The sequence below is a fragment of the Cuculus canorus genome, chromosome 36, assembly GCF_017976375.1.
Source record: "Cuculus canorus isolate bCucCan1 chromosome 36, bCucCan1.pri, whole genome shotgun sequence".
NCBI classification, from domain to species: Eukaryota; Metazoa; Chordata; class Aves; order Cuculiformes; family Cuculidae; genus Cuculus; species Cuculus canorus.
Window position 1 is genome coordinate 12,248 of NC_071436.1, and position 12,663 is coordinate 24,910.

The window sequence follows — 12,663 nt, forward strand, 5'->3', positions numbered from 1 at the left end:
GCTCCCATTCACCCCTATAAACACATTCTGCGCAGGCACCGACATAGCCACCCCCCACTTCCTTGAGGCCCCCTTTGCGCTCTCAAAAGCGCCTCTTCCACCGCGCGTTCCTCGCAGTCACGCATAGGGACGCCGCCATCCCTTTTTAGGCTTTCTCCATCCCCTTTTCGGTCTCCCGTTTCGCTCTTTTCCTAACCAAAGCGCCCGCTCTCATTGCGCATTGCGCGCAGGCACTCCCTTAGTCACCCCACCCCTTTAGGCCCCCCACTTGCTCTCCTATAGTTTTCACTGCTCAATCTACGCAGGCATTCACTTAGCCACCCCTTACCGCTTTTAGGCCCCCCCCTTTGCTATCCTATAAGCTCCACTGCCACTACGCATTCCGCGCAGGAATTCCCATAGACACCCCTCTCCCTATTAGCCGCTCTCCCCTATGAGCAGCGCTGCTTTTGCGCATTCCCTGCAGGCACTGACATAGCCACCCCCCACACTTAAAGACCTCCCTCCTCCCATTGGCTCCTGGCAGCCGCGCCTCTTCTCCTATTGGCAGCTCCCTGTCACGTGCGAGAGGGGCGTGGCCAGCGCGAACCCCGCCCACCGCCTATATAAAGCGCTGCGGGCCGGCGCGGCGCTGCCATAGCGGGCGGGAGGCGGCGGGTGCGGGAGGAGCCGTATTACGCTCCGGGCGTTAAAACCGCGCCTCTCCGCCCCCCCCCCCCCCCATTTCAACCCCCCTTTTAAACGGCCGCGCATGCGCGGGGCTGCTCGGCATGGCGGCCCAGCCCGAGGCCTTCCTCCTCCCGCCTCCTCCTTCCTCCTCCTCTTCCCGAGCTCAGGATGAAGAGGAAAGAGCATCTTCTCCCACCGTCGAAGCCCCGCGGCCTCGCAATGGCTTTCGCTCTGCAGGAGGAGGAGGAAAGCGTCGAAGCAGCTGTGGAACGAAACAACCGGCGTGGAAACGGCGGCGTCGAGCGGCTTCGGAGTGCGGCCCGGTGTTGCCTTCGGAATTCCTGTTGGGAGGCAACATATTCGACCCGTTAAACCTCAACAGTTTGTTGGACGAAGAGGTCAGCCGGGCTCTTAACGCCCGTACGCCTCAATCTTCGCCTCTTCCCGCCCGCGGGCGTGATCCCGTCGAGATTTTAGTCCCGCGAGACATTACGGATCCGCTCAGCCTCAACGCTCCGGGGGAAGGCTTGCGTTTGGCTTCTCCCGCCAAAACCGCTCGCCGACGCCATCGCCATCGCGGCCAACAACGCGCCGCCGCCACCTCCAACGCCGCCTCCGCCTCTTCCAACGCTTCCGCCGTCGCCAACGACGAATCCGCCTGCCCTCACGCCCTTCCGGCTTCGTCCACGTCTCCACCATGTGCTTCTACGCTTCCCGCTTCCGGCCGCCATCGCAAGCGTCGACGGACTTGTAGTAAATCGGAAGGCGCTCGCCCTCCTCCGGAGAAACCTAAACCACCGGGAAAAAACCCTCAACGCCAACGTCGCCAAACTCGCAAATTCCAATATGGGAATTATTGCAAATATTACGGCTACCGCAATCCGGATTGCGAGGATGGGCGGCTTCGAGCCATGAGGCCGGAATGGTTCGCCGGGAAGGAGGTGTTGGATGTGGGTTGTAACGTCGGTCACCTCACGCTTAGCATCGCCAAACGATGGGGTCCGGCCAGGGTGGTGGGGTTGGACATTGATGGGGGGTTGATCCATTCCGCGCGCCAGAATATCCGGCATTATCTGTCGGAAGAGATCCAAGCGGAAGCGGCTGGAGCTGAAGGGGGTAACGGAGGAGGAGGAGGAGGAGGGCGGAAGGGGTTTCCAGCCGCTCTCCTTGCCAGTCGGGGTCCTATCGCTGCCCCTCGTTTGCCCCCCGATGGGCCCGGGGCGTCTGATTTCCCTCACAACGTTGTGTTTGTCACGGTGAGTTGGGAGAGGATGGGATTTTGGGGGGGGAGGGGGGTCACAGTGGGGTTTGGTGGGTCTGGGATGAGTTTGGGAGGGTCCTGGTGGAGTTCTTGGGGGTCACAGGGGGGGTTTGAGGGATCTGGGATGGGTTTGGTGGAGTTCTTGGGGTCACAGTGGGGGTTTGAGGGATCTGGGATGGGTTTGGTGGAGTTCTTGGGGTCACAGTGGGGGTTTGAGGGATCTGGGATGGGTTTGGTGGAGTTCTTGGGGGTCACAGTGGGGGTTTGAGGGATCTGGGATGGGTTTGGTGGAGTTCTTGGGGGTCACAGTGGGGGTTTGAGGGATCTGGGATGGGTTCTTGGGTGTCACAGGGCAGTTTGAGGGATCTGGGATGGGTTTGGTGGAGTTCTTGGGGGTCACAGTGGGGGTTTGAGGGATCTGGGATGGGTTTGGTGGAGTTCTTGGGGATCACAGTGGGGTTTGAGGGATTTGGGATGGGTTTGGTGGAGTTCTTGGGGTCACAGTGGGGGTTTGAGGGATCTGGGATGGGTTTGGTGGAGTTCTTGGGGTCACAGTGGGGGTTTGAGGGATCTGGGATGGGTTTGGTGGAGTTCTTGGGGGTCACAGTGGGGGTTTGAGGGATCTGGGATGGGTTTGGTGGAGTTCTTGGGGATCACAGTGGGGTTTGAGGGATTTGGGATGAGTTTGGTGGAGTTCTTGGGGGTCACAGTGGGGGTTTGAGGGATCTGGGATGGGTTTGGTGGAGTTCTTGGGGTCACAGTGGGGGTTTGAGAGATCTGGGATGGGTTTGGTGGAGTTCTTGGGGTCACAGTGGGGGTTTGAGAGATCTGGGATGGGTTTGGTGGAGTTCTTGGGGTCACAGTGGGGGTTTGAGGGATCTGGGATGGGTTTGGTGGAGTTCTTGGGGGTCACAGTGGGGGTTTGAGGCATCTGGGATGGGTTTGGTGGAGTTCTTGGGGTCACAGTGGAGGTTTGAGGGATCTGGGATGAGTTTGGTGGAGTTCTTGGGGGTCACAGTGGGGGTTTGAGGGATCTGGGATGGGTTTGGTGGAGTTCTTGGGGTCACAGTGGGGGTTTGAGGGATCTGGGATGGGTTTGGTGGAGTTCTTGGGGTCACAGTGGGGGTTTGAGGGATCTGGGATGGGTTTGGTGGAGTTCTAGGGGGTCACAGTGGGGGTTTGAGGGATCTGGGATGGGTTTGGTGGAGTTCTTGGGGGTCACAGTGGGGGTTTGAGGGATCTGGGATGGGTTTGGTGGAGTTCTTGGGGTCACAGTGGGGGTTTGAGGGATCTGGGATGGGTTTGGTGGAGTTCTAGGGGGTCACAGTGGGGGTTTGAGGGATCTGGGATGGGTTTGGTGGAGTTCTAGGGGGTCACAGTGGGGGTTTGAGGGATTTGGGATGGGTTTGGTGGAGTTCTTGGGGGTCACAGTGGGGGTTTGAGGGATCTGGGATGGGTTTGGTGGAGTTCTTGGGGTCACAGTGGGGGTTTGAGGGATCTGGGATGGGTTTGGTGGAGTTCTTGGGGTCACAGTGGGGGTTTGAGGGATCTGGGATGGGTTTGGTGGAGTTCTAGGGGGTCACAGTGGGGGTTTGAGGGATCTGGGATGGGTTTGGTGGAGTTCTTGGGGGTCACAGTGGGGGTTTGAGGGATCTGGGATGAGTTTGGTGGAGTTCTAGGGGGTCACAGTGGGGGTTTGAGGGACCTGACATGGGTTTGGTGGAGTTCTAGGGGGTCATAGTGGCTTTTGGGGGATCTGGGATGAGTTTGGGAGGGTCCTGGAGGAGTTCTTGGGGGTCACAGTGGGGGTTTGAGGGATCTGGGATGGGTTTGGTGGAGTTCTTGGGTTCACAGTGGAGGTTTGAGGGATCTGGGATAGGTTCTTGGGTGTCACAGTGGGGGTTTGAGGGATCTGGGATGGGTTTGGTGGAGTTCTAGGGGGTCACAGTGGGGGTTTGAGGGATCTGGGATGGGTTTGGTGGAGTTCTTGGGGTCACAGTGGGGGTTTGAGGGATCTGGGATGGGTTTGGTGGAGTTCTTGGGGGTCACAGTGGGGGTTTGAGAGATCTGGGATGGGTTTGGTGGAGTTCTTGGGGGTCACAGTGGGGGTTTGAGGGATCTGGGATGGGTTCTTGGGTGTCACAGGGCAGTTTGAGGGATCTGGGATGGGTTTGGTGGAGTTCTTGGGGGTCACAGTGGGGGTTTGAGGGATCTGGGATGAGTTGGGTGGAGTTCTTGGGGGTCACAGTGGGGGTTTGAGGGATCTGGGATGGGTTTGGTGGAGTTCTTGGGGGTCACAGTGGGGGTTTGAGGGATCTGGGATGGGTTCTTGGGTGTCACAGGGCAGTTTGAGGGATCTGGGATGAGTTTGGTGGAGTTCTTGGGTTCACAGTGGGGGTTTGAGGGATCTGGGATGGGTTTGGTGGAGTTCTTGGGTTCACAGTGGGGGTTTGAGGGATCTGGGATGGGTTTGGTGGAGTTCTTGGGGATCACAGTGGAGGTTTGAGGGATCTGGGATGGGTTTGGTGGAGTTTTTGGGGGTCACAGTGGGGTTTGAGGGATCTGGGATGAGTTTGGGGGTGTCCTGGTGAGGGTCTTGGGGGTCAAAGAGGGAATTGGCTGTCACAGTAGGGTTTAGGGGGTCCTGGTGGGATCTTGGGGCGTTACAGGAGGGTTTAGGGGGGCTCTTGGGGATCTTTAGTGTCCCCAAAACCCCTCAGTGGGACCCCAGAGCCCCTCAATGCCCCCCCAAACCCTTCGGGAGACCCCAAAACCCCTCAATGTCCCCAAAACCTCTCTGTGGGGCTCAGTAGGGGCTCCCCACACCCCCTCAGTACCCCCAAAACCCCTCAGTGGGGCCCCCAGAACCCCTCAGTGCCCCCAAAACCCCTCAGTGGGGTCCCCAGAACCCCTCAATACCCCCAAAACCTCTCAGCGGGGGTTCCCCCAAACCCCTCAGTGCCCCCAAAACCCTTCAGTGGGGTCCCCAGAACCCCTCAATACCCCCAAAACCTCTCAGCAGGGGTTCCCCCAAATCCCTCAGTGCCCCCAAACCCCTCAGCACCCCACACAAAACCCTTCAGTGGGGCCCCCAGAACCCCTCAGTACCCCCAAAACCTCTCAGCGGGGGTTCCCCCAAACCCCTCAGTGCCCCCAAAACCCTTCAGTGGGGCCCCCAGAACCCCTCAGTATCCCCAAAACCTCTCAGCGGTGATTCCCCCAAACCCCTCAGTACCCCCAAAACCCTTCAGTGGGGTCCCCAGAACCCCTCAATACCCCCAAAACCTCTCAGCAGGGGTTCCCCCAAATCCCTCAGTGCCCCCAAACCCCTCAGCACCCCACACAAAACCCTTCAGTGGGGCCCCCAGAACCCCTCAATACCCCCAAAACCTCTCAGCAGGGGTTCCCCCAAACCCCTCAGTGCCCCCAAAACCCTTCAGTGGGGCCCCCAGAACCCCTCAATACCCCCAAAACCTCTCAGTGGGGGTTCCCCCAAACCCCTCAGTTCCCCCAAACCCCTCAGCACCCCACACAAAACCCTTCAGTGGGGCCCCCAGAACCCCTCAATACCCCCAAAACCTCTCAGCAGGGGTTCCCCCAAACCCCTCAGTACCCCCAAACCCCTCAGCGGGGTACCCCAAAGCCCCTCAATGCCCTCCACGCCCCTCAACGCCCCTTCGTGCCCCCCCCAAAACCTCTCCTACGAGGCTGCCTTCCTCCTAGCATCTCTCCCTGCACCCCAACTTCTCTTCCTATCTTCCTAACCCCTTTATTTTTGGCCTCTCCGTTCCCAGGGGAACTACGTCCCGGATCGGGAGGAGGTGGTGACGGCTCAGCGCCCCGAATTCGACGTCGTACTCTGCCTTTCGCTCACCAAGTGGGTCCAACTCAACTGGGGCGACGAGGGCCTCAAACGCCTTTTCCGTCGCGCTTATCGGCACCTGCGTCCGGGAGGAATTCTGCTGCTCGAGCCCCAACCCTGGGCTTCCTACCGCAAGCGCAAGGGGCTCACGGTGAGACTTTTCGGGGGGCTTCGAAGGGCTTTGGGGAAAGTTGGAGTGGTTTTTGGGGGGGCTTATTCCCATTTAAAGGGGCTTTGAGGTGTTTGGGGGGGGGTTTGGGATGTTTTGGGGGAAATTGGAGCAGTTTGGGGGAGGCTTTGTGGTTTTTGAGGGGGTTCAGGAGGGCTTTGAGGGGGTTTGGGGGAAGTTGGAGCAATTTTGGGGGGGCTTGGAGGAGTTTGAGGGGGGGGTTCCACCATTTAAGGTGTTTTTTGAGGTGTTTTTAGGGGGTTTGGGGGTGTTTCGGGGGAAGTTGGATCGGTTTTGGGGGGCTTGGAGGGGTTTGGAGGGGGCTTTTCACCATTTAAGGTGGTTTTTGAGGTGTTTTTAGGGGGTTTGGGGATGTTTTGGGGGAAGTTGGAGCAATTTGGGGGGGCTTCGAGGGGGGTTTGGGGGAAGTTGGAGCAGTTTTGGGGGGGCTTTGAGGGGTTTGGAGGGTTTTGAGGGGGCTTTTCGCCATTTAAGGTGGTTTTTGAGGTGTTTTCAGGGGGTTTGGGGATGTTTTGGGGGAAGTTGGAGCAATTTGAGGGGGGCTTCGAGGGGGGTTTGAGGGGGTTTGGGGGAAGTTGGAGCAATTTTGGGGGGGCTTGGAGGAGTTTGAGGGGGGGGTTCCACCATTTAAGGTGTTTTTTGAGGTGTTTTTAGGGGGGTTGGGGGTGTTTCGGGGGAAGTTGGATCGGTTTTGGGGGGCTTGGAGGGGTTTGGAGGGGGCTTTTCACCATTTAAGGTGGTTTTTGAGGTGTTTTTAGGGGGTTTGGGGATGTTTTGGGGGAAGTTGGAGCAATTTGGGGGGGCTTCGAGGGGGGTTTGGGGGAAGTTGGAGCGGTTTTGGGGGGCTTGGAGGGGTTTGGAGGGGGCTTTTCACCATTTAAGGTGGTTTTTGAGGTGTTTTTAGGGGGTTTGGGGGTGTTTTGGGGGAAGTTGGAGCAATTTGGGGGGGCTTCGAGGGGGGTTTGGGGGAAATTGGAGCAGTTTGGGGGAGGCTTTGCGGTTTTTGAGGGGGTTCGGGAGGGCTTTGAGGCGGTTTGGGGGAAGTTGGAGCAATTTTGGGGGGGCTTGGAGGAGTTTGAGGGGGGGTTTCCACCATTTAAGGTGTTTTTTGAGGTGTTTTTAGGGGGGTTGGGGGTGTTTCGGGGGGAAGTTGGATCGGTTTTGGGGGGCTTGGAGGGGTTTGGAGGGGGCTTTTCACCATTTAAGGTGGTTTTTGAGGTGTTTTTAGGGGGTTTGGGGATGTTTTGGGGGAAGTTGGAGCAGTTTTGGGGGGGCTTTTTACCATTTTGGGGTCTTTTTACCATTTTGGGGGGCTTTTTACCATTTTGAGGGGCTTTGAGGTGCTTTTAGGGGGTTTGGGGATGTTTTGGGGGAAGTTGGAGCAATTTGGGGGGGCTTCGAGGGGGATTTGGTGGAAGTTGGAGCAGTTTTGGGGGGGCTTGGAGGGGTTTGGAGGGTTTTGAGGGGGCTTTTCGCCATTTAAGGTGGTTTTTGAGGTGTTTTTAGGGGGTTTGGGGATGTTTTGGGGGAAGTTGGAGCAGTTTTGGGGGGCTCTTTACCATTTTGGGGGGCTTTGAGGTGTTTTTAGGGGGTTTTGGGAGAAGTTGGAGCAGTTTGGGAGAGGCTTTTTGGTTTCTGAAGGGTTTTGGGGAGGCTTTGAGGGCATTTGGGGGGCTTTGGGATATCATGGGGGAAGTTGGAGCAGTTTTGGGGGGCGCCTTTCCTCATTTTGGGGGGCTTCGAGCAGTTTTGGGGGGTCTCTATCATTTCAGGAGGCTTTGTGGTGCTTTTTGAGGGATTTGGAGAGCTTTGAGGTGTTCTTTGGGTGAATTTCGAGCAGTTTAGGGGAGAGTTTTACCATTTAAGAGGGCTTTGAGGTGATTTTTTTGGGGGGGCTGAGGGGGTTTTGGGGAGGAGTTGAGTACCTTTGGGGGTTCTGAGCTGTTCTTGGGGGGCTTTGAGATGTTTTGGGGGGACTTTGCGCAGTTTTTTTTGGTGCGGTTACCATTTCAGGGGGGCTTTGAGGTGTTTTGAGGGGGTTTGAGTGGGGTTTGTTACCATTTTAAAGACGCTTTGAGCAGTTTTTTGGGGGGGTTCACCCTTTTTTGGGGAGCTTTGAGGAGTTTGGGGGCGCTTTTAGCGTTCCTGAGAGATGTTGAGCAATTTTTTTTGGCTAATTTTGGCATTTTAGGGGTGCTTTGAGTTTTTTTTGGGGGGAATTGGTGTGTTTGAGCGGCTTTTTGGCCCTTTTGGGGGGCTTTTTGGCCCTTTTGGGGGGCTTTTTGGCCCTTTTGGGGTGTTGAGTGTTTTGGGGGGGGGGTCCTGATCTCACTCCAGGAGACAACGTACCGGAATTACCATCGGATCCGGCTGCGCCCCGAGCAGTTCCCGTCCTACCTGACCTCGCCCGAAGTGGGGTTCGACAGCTACGAGCTACTGGGGACCCCCCAGCACGCTGCCAAAGGTGGGGGGGGGGGAGCAAATTTGGGGGAGGGGGGCAAATTTGGGGGGGTTGAGGTAAATCTGGGGGTTTTAGGGGGCAAATGGGGGGGGAGTAGGGGGCTTCTGGGGTGAGGAGGGGGCAAATTGGGGGGGCTGAGGGGCTCTTAAGAGTGCGGGGGGGGGCAAATTAGAGACTTGGGGGGCAAATTGGGGGGGTTAGGGGCAAACTGGGAGATGCTGGGGGGCAAATCTGGGGGGTTTGGGGACTGATTTTGGGGGTCAGAGGGGTAAAAATAGGAGGGGGGGGCAAATTGGGGGGGGGGGTCCCACTCCCCTGGCCCCCAATATTGTCAGGAGGGACATTTTGGGGGCCTCCCCCCTAATTGCCCCCGTTTTCCCCCCCTCCCAGGCTTCCAGCGCCCCATTTATCTCTTCCACAAGGGCCGAGGTGACACCCCCTGAGCCCCCCTTCGCACCCCAAAACCTGCGCCCCCCCCCCAAGTGTGTGTGGGGGGGCCCCACTACGCCGAGAGAGGGGGGGCGGGGGGGGCGTCTCTCCTTCCCCCCCCCCCCGATGCCAAACAGGGGAGGGGGCTGCGTGTGAACAACCCCCCCCCCAATTTTTGGGGGTTCCCCCCAGTTTTGGGGTCCCCCCTGCGTTTGCCGTGGTTTAATTGGGGGGGCCTGGAATAAAGGAGGTGAATGGGCAGAGGGGGGAGGTCGTTATTGTGGGGGGGCACTGGGTTTTGGGGGGTTCCTTTCCCCTTTTTTGGGGGGGGAGTCAATAATGGGGGGTACTGTGTTTTAGGGGGGGGGTCCTGACCCCCTTTTTTGGGAGGAGGCACTGGATTTGGGGGGGGTTCCTTTCCCCTTTTGGGGGAGTCCCTGAGTTTGGAGGGGGTCATTAATGGAGGGCACCATGTTTAGGGGAGTCCTGTCCACTTTTGTGGGTGTCCCTGTGTTATGGGGGGGGGGGTCACAATGTGGGGGGGGCACCGCGTTTTGGGGGTTCTTTCACATTACACCCCCCCCGCAGTCCCCAGTGGTTCCGCCCTTTCCCCGTCCAATAGGACTTGGTTTGTGCCACGGGGGAGCGCCGCGCATGCGTACTAGGTGGGGCGCGCGCGCGGGGGCTGCTGGGAGTTGTAGTCCAGCAGCAGGAGCCCCGCAGCGCAAAGGTTCATGGGAAGGCGCCCCCCCAATTGGGAAGAGCATAGACGCCTTTAAAGGGTTAAAGGAGGGGAATAGGGGAGGAAGAAGTGAAATGGGGGGGACGGACCCCCCCCAGACACACAGAGGGTGTAGAATCAAGAGCTTTATTGGGGGTAAATGGGGTGAATTGGGGAGTAAAAGGGGGGGGTCAGTGGGGAGGGGGGTAAATTGGGGGGAATGGGGGTAAAATAAGGGGAGATGGGGTAAATTGGGGGCAGATGGGGGTCAAATAAGGGTAAATTGGGGGGAAATGGGGGTCAAATAAGGGGAGATGGAGTAAATTGGGGGGAAATGGGGGTCAAATAAGGGTAAATAGGGGGGAAATGGGGGTCAAATAAGGGGAGATGGAGTAAATTGGGGGAAATGGGGGTCAAATAAGGGTAAATTGGGGGGAAATGGGGGTCAAATAAGGGGAGATGGGGTAAATTGGGGGGAAATGGGGGTAAAATAAGGGTAAATTGGGGGAAATGGGGGTAAAATAAGGGGAGATGGGGTAAATTGGGGAAATGGGGGTCAAATAAGGGTAAATTGGGGGGAAATGGGGGTCAAATAAGGGGAGATGGAGTAAATTGGGGGGAAATGGGGGTCAAATAAGGGTAAATAGGGGGGAAATGGGGGTCAAATAAGGGGAGATGGAGTAAATAGAGGGATTAATTGTGGGGTAAATGAGTCCTGGGGGTGAGATGGAGGTGTAAATTAAGGTGTGTGGGGGGGGTGATAAAGGGGTGTGTGTGTCTCCCCCCCCCCCCCCTTTTCAGGCCACCCCCCACTGCTGCAGTTTACGGTACATAAGAAAGATGGCTTTTGGGGGGCTCGGAAGAGGCCGAGGGGGTTCAGGGGGGGCAAAAGGGGGTAATAAGGGCCCCCCTTGCCCCTTTCCAGCCCCCCCTGCCAGCGCCATCACTTCAGGGCCGGGGTCCTGGGGGGGGGGGGGGGGGGGAAACAAAGAAAAAGGGGGGGTCCATCAGAACTTTGGGGGGGCTTTTTTTGGGGGTGGGGGGGGTCCTACTCACCTTGTTGGGGGGCAGCGTGGGGGGCAGGACCCCCCTGCGTGGCTCGGGGCGGGGGGGCACGGTCAGGCTGATGAGGCCATGGAAAAGGCGGTGGGTGGGGGGCACATTGATGGCTGTGAAAAAAAAGGGGGGGATTTGGTTAAAATAATGGGGGGGTGGAAAAAGAGAGGGGGTGGGGGGCTATGGGGCAGGGAAGAGGGATTGGGGGGGTTATGGGGCAGGTAGGGGGGGTTGGGGGGTCACTATGGGGCAGATGGGGGTTTGGGGGGTCACTATGGGGCAGATGGGGGTTTGGGGGGGTTGTTATGGGGCAGATGGGGGTTTGGGGGGGACGCTATGGGGCAGATGGGGGTTTGGGGGGGTCGTTATGGGGTAGATGGGGGTTTGGGGGGATTGTTAGGGGGCAGATGGGGGTTTGGGGGGGATCGTTATGGGGCAGAGAGAGGGCTGAAGTCACTATGGGGTGGAGGGGGGGTCGCTATGGGGCAGAGGGGTCTGGGAGGAGGTCTCTATGGGGCAGAGGGGTCTCTGTGGGGCTGAAGGGGGGGGTCTCTATGGGGCAGAAGGAGGATCTCTATGGGGCAGGGGCTCTGGGAGGGGGTCTCTATGGGGCAGAGGGGGGTCTCTATGGGGCAGAAGGGGTCTCTGTGGGGCGGGGGGGTCTGGGAGGGGGTCTCTATGGGGCAGAAGGGGGTCCCTATGGGACGGAGGGTCTGGGAGGGGGTCTCTATGGGGCAGCCCCCCCTGCCCCCCTCACCGCCCGCCGCCCCCCCCACGGCGCAGCGCGCCCGGAAGGAGCCCCCGAGGCGCTCAGCGGCCGCTCGAGGGGCGTCGAAGGGTGGGGGGGGAGGGGGCGCCGCCCCCCCCCGCGAGCTGTGGAGGGAGGGGGTCCCCAGCGGGGGGGGGGGCGGTGCCTCCCAGTCCGCCTCCTTCCCGGCGTGCCCCGCGGGCTCCAGTTCGAACCGCACCTGGGTGGGGGAGGAGCACAAAGATTAAGGGGGAAGGGGATGGGGGGGGGCGCTCTGTACACCCCCCAACCCCCTCCCCGCCCTATTTTTGGGGGTCGCTGACCTGGCGGGGGCCACCCCCGCGCTCCCCCCGTCGCAGGATCCCCCCGCGAGGAGGGACGGCCTCGGGCGGCCTCATGGCGGCGCTGAGCGCGGCCACTTCCGGTACGAACACGCCCACACGGAGCGGTGACCTCACCAAAATGGCGGCGCAAGGACAACCCTCCCCACCATCCCCAGCGCCCTTCCCCAATAAGGACGCTTTGCCCTCCCCAAGATGGCGGCCCACTAGTACAACATGGCGGCAGACGAGCAGCAGACCCACACAATATGGCGGGTTTGACCGTCCCAAGATGGCGCCCAAACCGCCTTACCTAGATGACATCTAACCCCCGCAATATGGCGGCCATTGACCTTCCCACCATGGCGGCTGACGCTCAAAAGTTGTCCCAGCCCTTTCCAAGATGGCGGCCGCGCTCACTCGTCTCCCCAGTCCTTCCCACCATGGCGGCGCTTTCCCCAACTCCGAGCTGCAGCATTTATTTAGCTGTAATGAACTACGTCCCCAATCAATCACGGCCCCATCAACCCTCCCCTCAGCCACTCGCTTCCCCCGCGCTGAAAAACCCGCGGGGAGCCGTAGGGATAGAAAGAACCCGAAAGAGCGGCGACCGGAAGTGGAGTGAAGCGAGATTTGGCGGCAACCGGAAGTTGTGTGAGGCGGGAGGAGGTGGAAACCGGAAGTCGCTCCGCTCTCTGTTGGCGGGAACCGGAAATGCCTCCCCTCAGACATGGCGGCACTTCCCCGTCCTCCCCGCCGCCAGGGGCCGCTCCCTTCCCGCTCGCCCAGCGCGGCCGCTGCGTCAGCGCCACCGGAGCCGCGCGCGCGGGAGGCGGGAGCGACCGGTACGGGCTTGGCGGGGAGTTGGGGAGGCGGGGAAGGTGCTGTTCCCCTCACATTAACTCCGTCCCCCCCCATCTTTCCTTCCAGGCCGCTGAGGCCTCGC

General features: G+C 59.3%; 2 protein-coding genes across 2 annotated transcripts; one reads left to right on the plus strand and one right to left on the minus strand.

The window, feature by feature from the left end:
• The first annotated feature begins 724 nt into the window (after positions 1 to 724).
• On the plus strand, positions 725 to 8,982 carry MEPCE (methylphosphate capping enzyme). Its single transcript, XM_054052731.1, has 4 exons — positions 725 to 1,925; positions 5,725 to 5,943; positions 8,320 to 8,446; positions 8,834 to 8,982. The coding sequence occupies exons 1-4, from the start codon at positions 771 to 773 to the stop codon at positions 8,884 to 8,886; spliced, it is 1,554 nt and encodes a 517-aa protein (XP_053908706.1). The 5' UTR covers positions 725 to 770; the 3' UTR covers positions 8,887 to 8,982.
• Positions 8,983 to 10,382: 1,400 nt separating this feature from the next.
• Positions 10,383 to 12,528, minus strand: LOC128849998 (protein phosphatase 1 regulatory subunit 35-like). The gene is made up of 4 exons (XM_054052778.1): positions 11,721 to 12,528; positions 11,407 to 11,617; positions 10,650 to 10,762; positions 10,383 to 10,555 (listed from the first exon to the last, which is right to left on the minus strand). The coding sequence occupies exons 1-4, from the start codon at positions 11,793 to 11,795 to the stop codon at positions 10,391 to 10,393; spliced, it is 564 nt and encodes a 187-aa protein (XP_053908753.1). The 5' UTR covers positions 11,796 to 12,528; the 3' UTR covers positions 10,383 to 10,390.
• Positions 12,529 to 12,663: the final 135 nt, after the last annotated feature.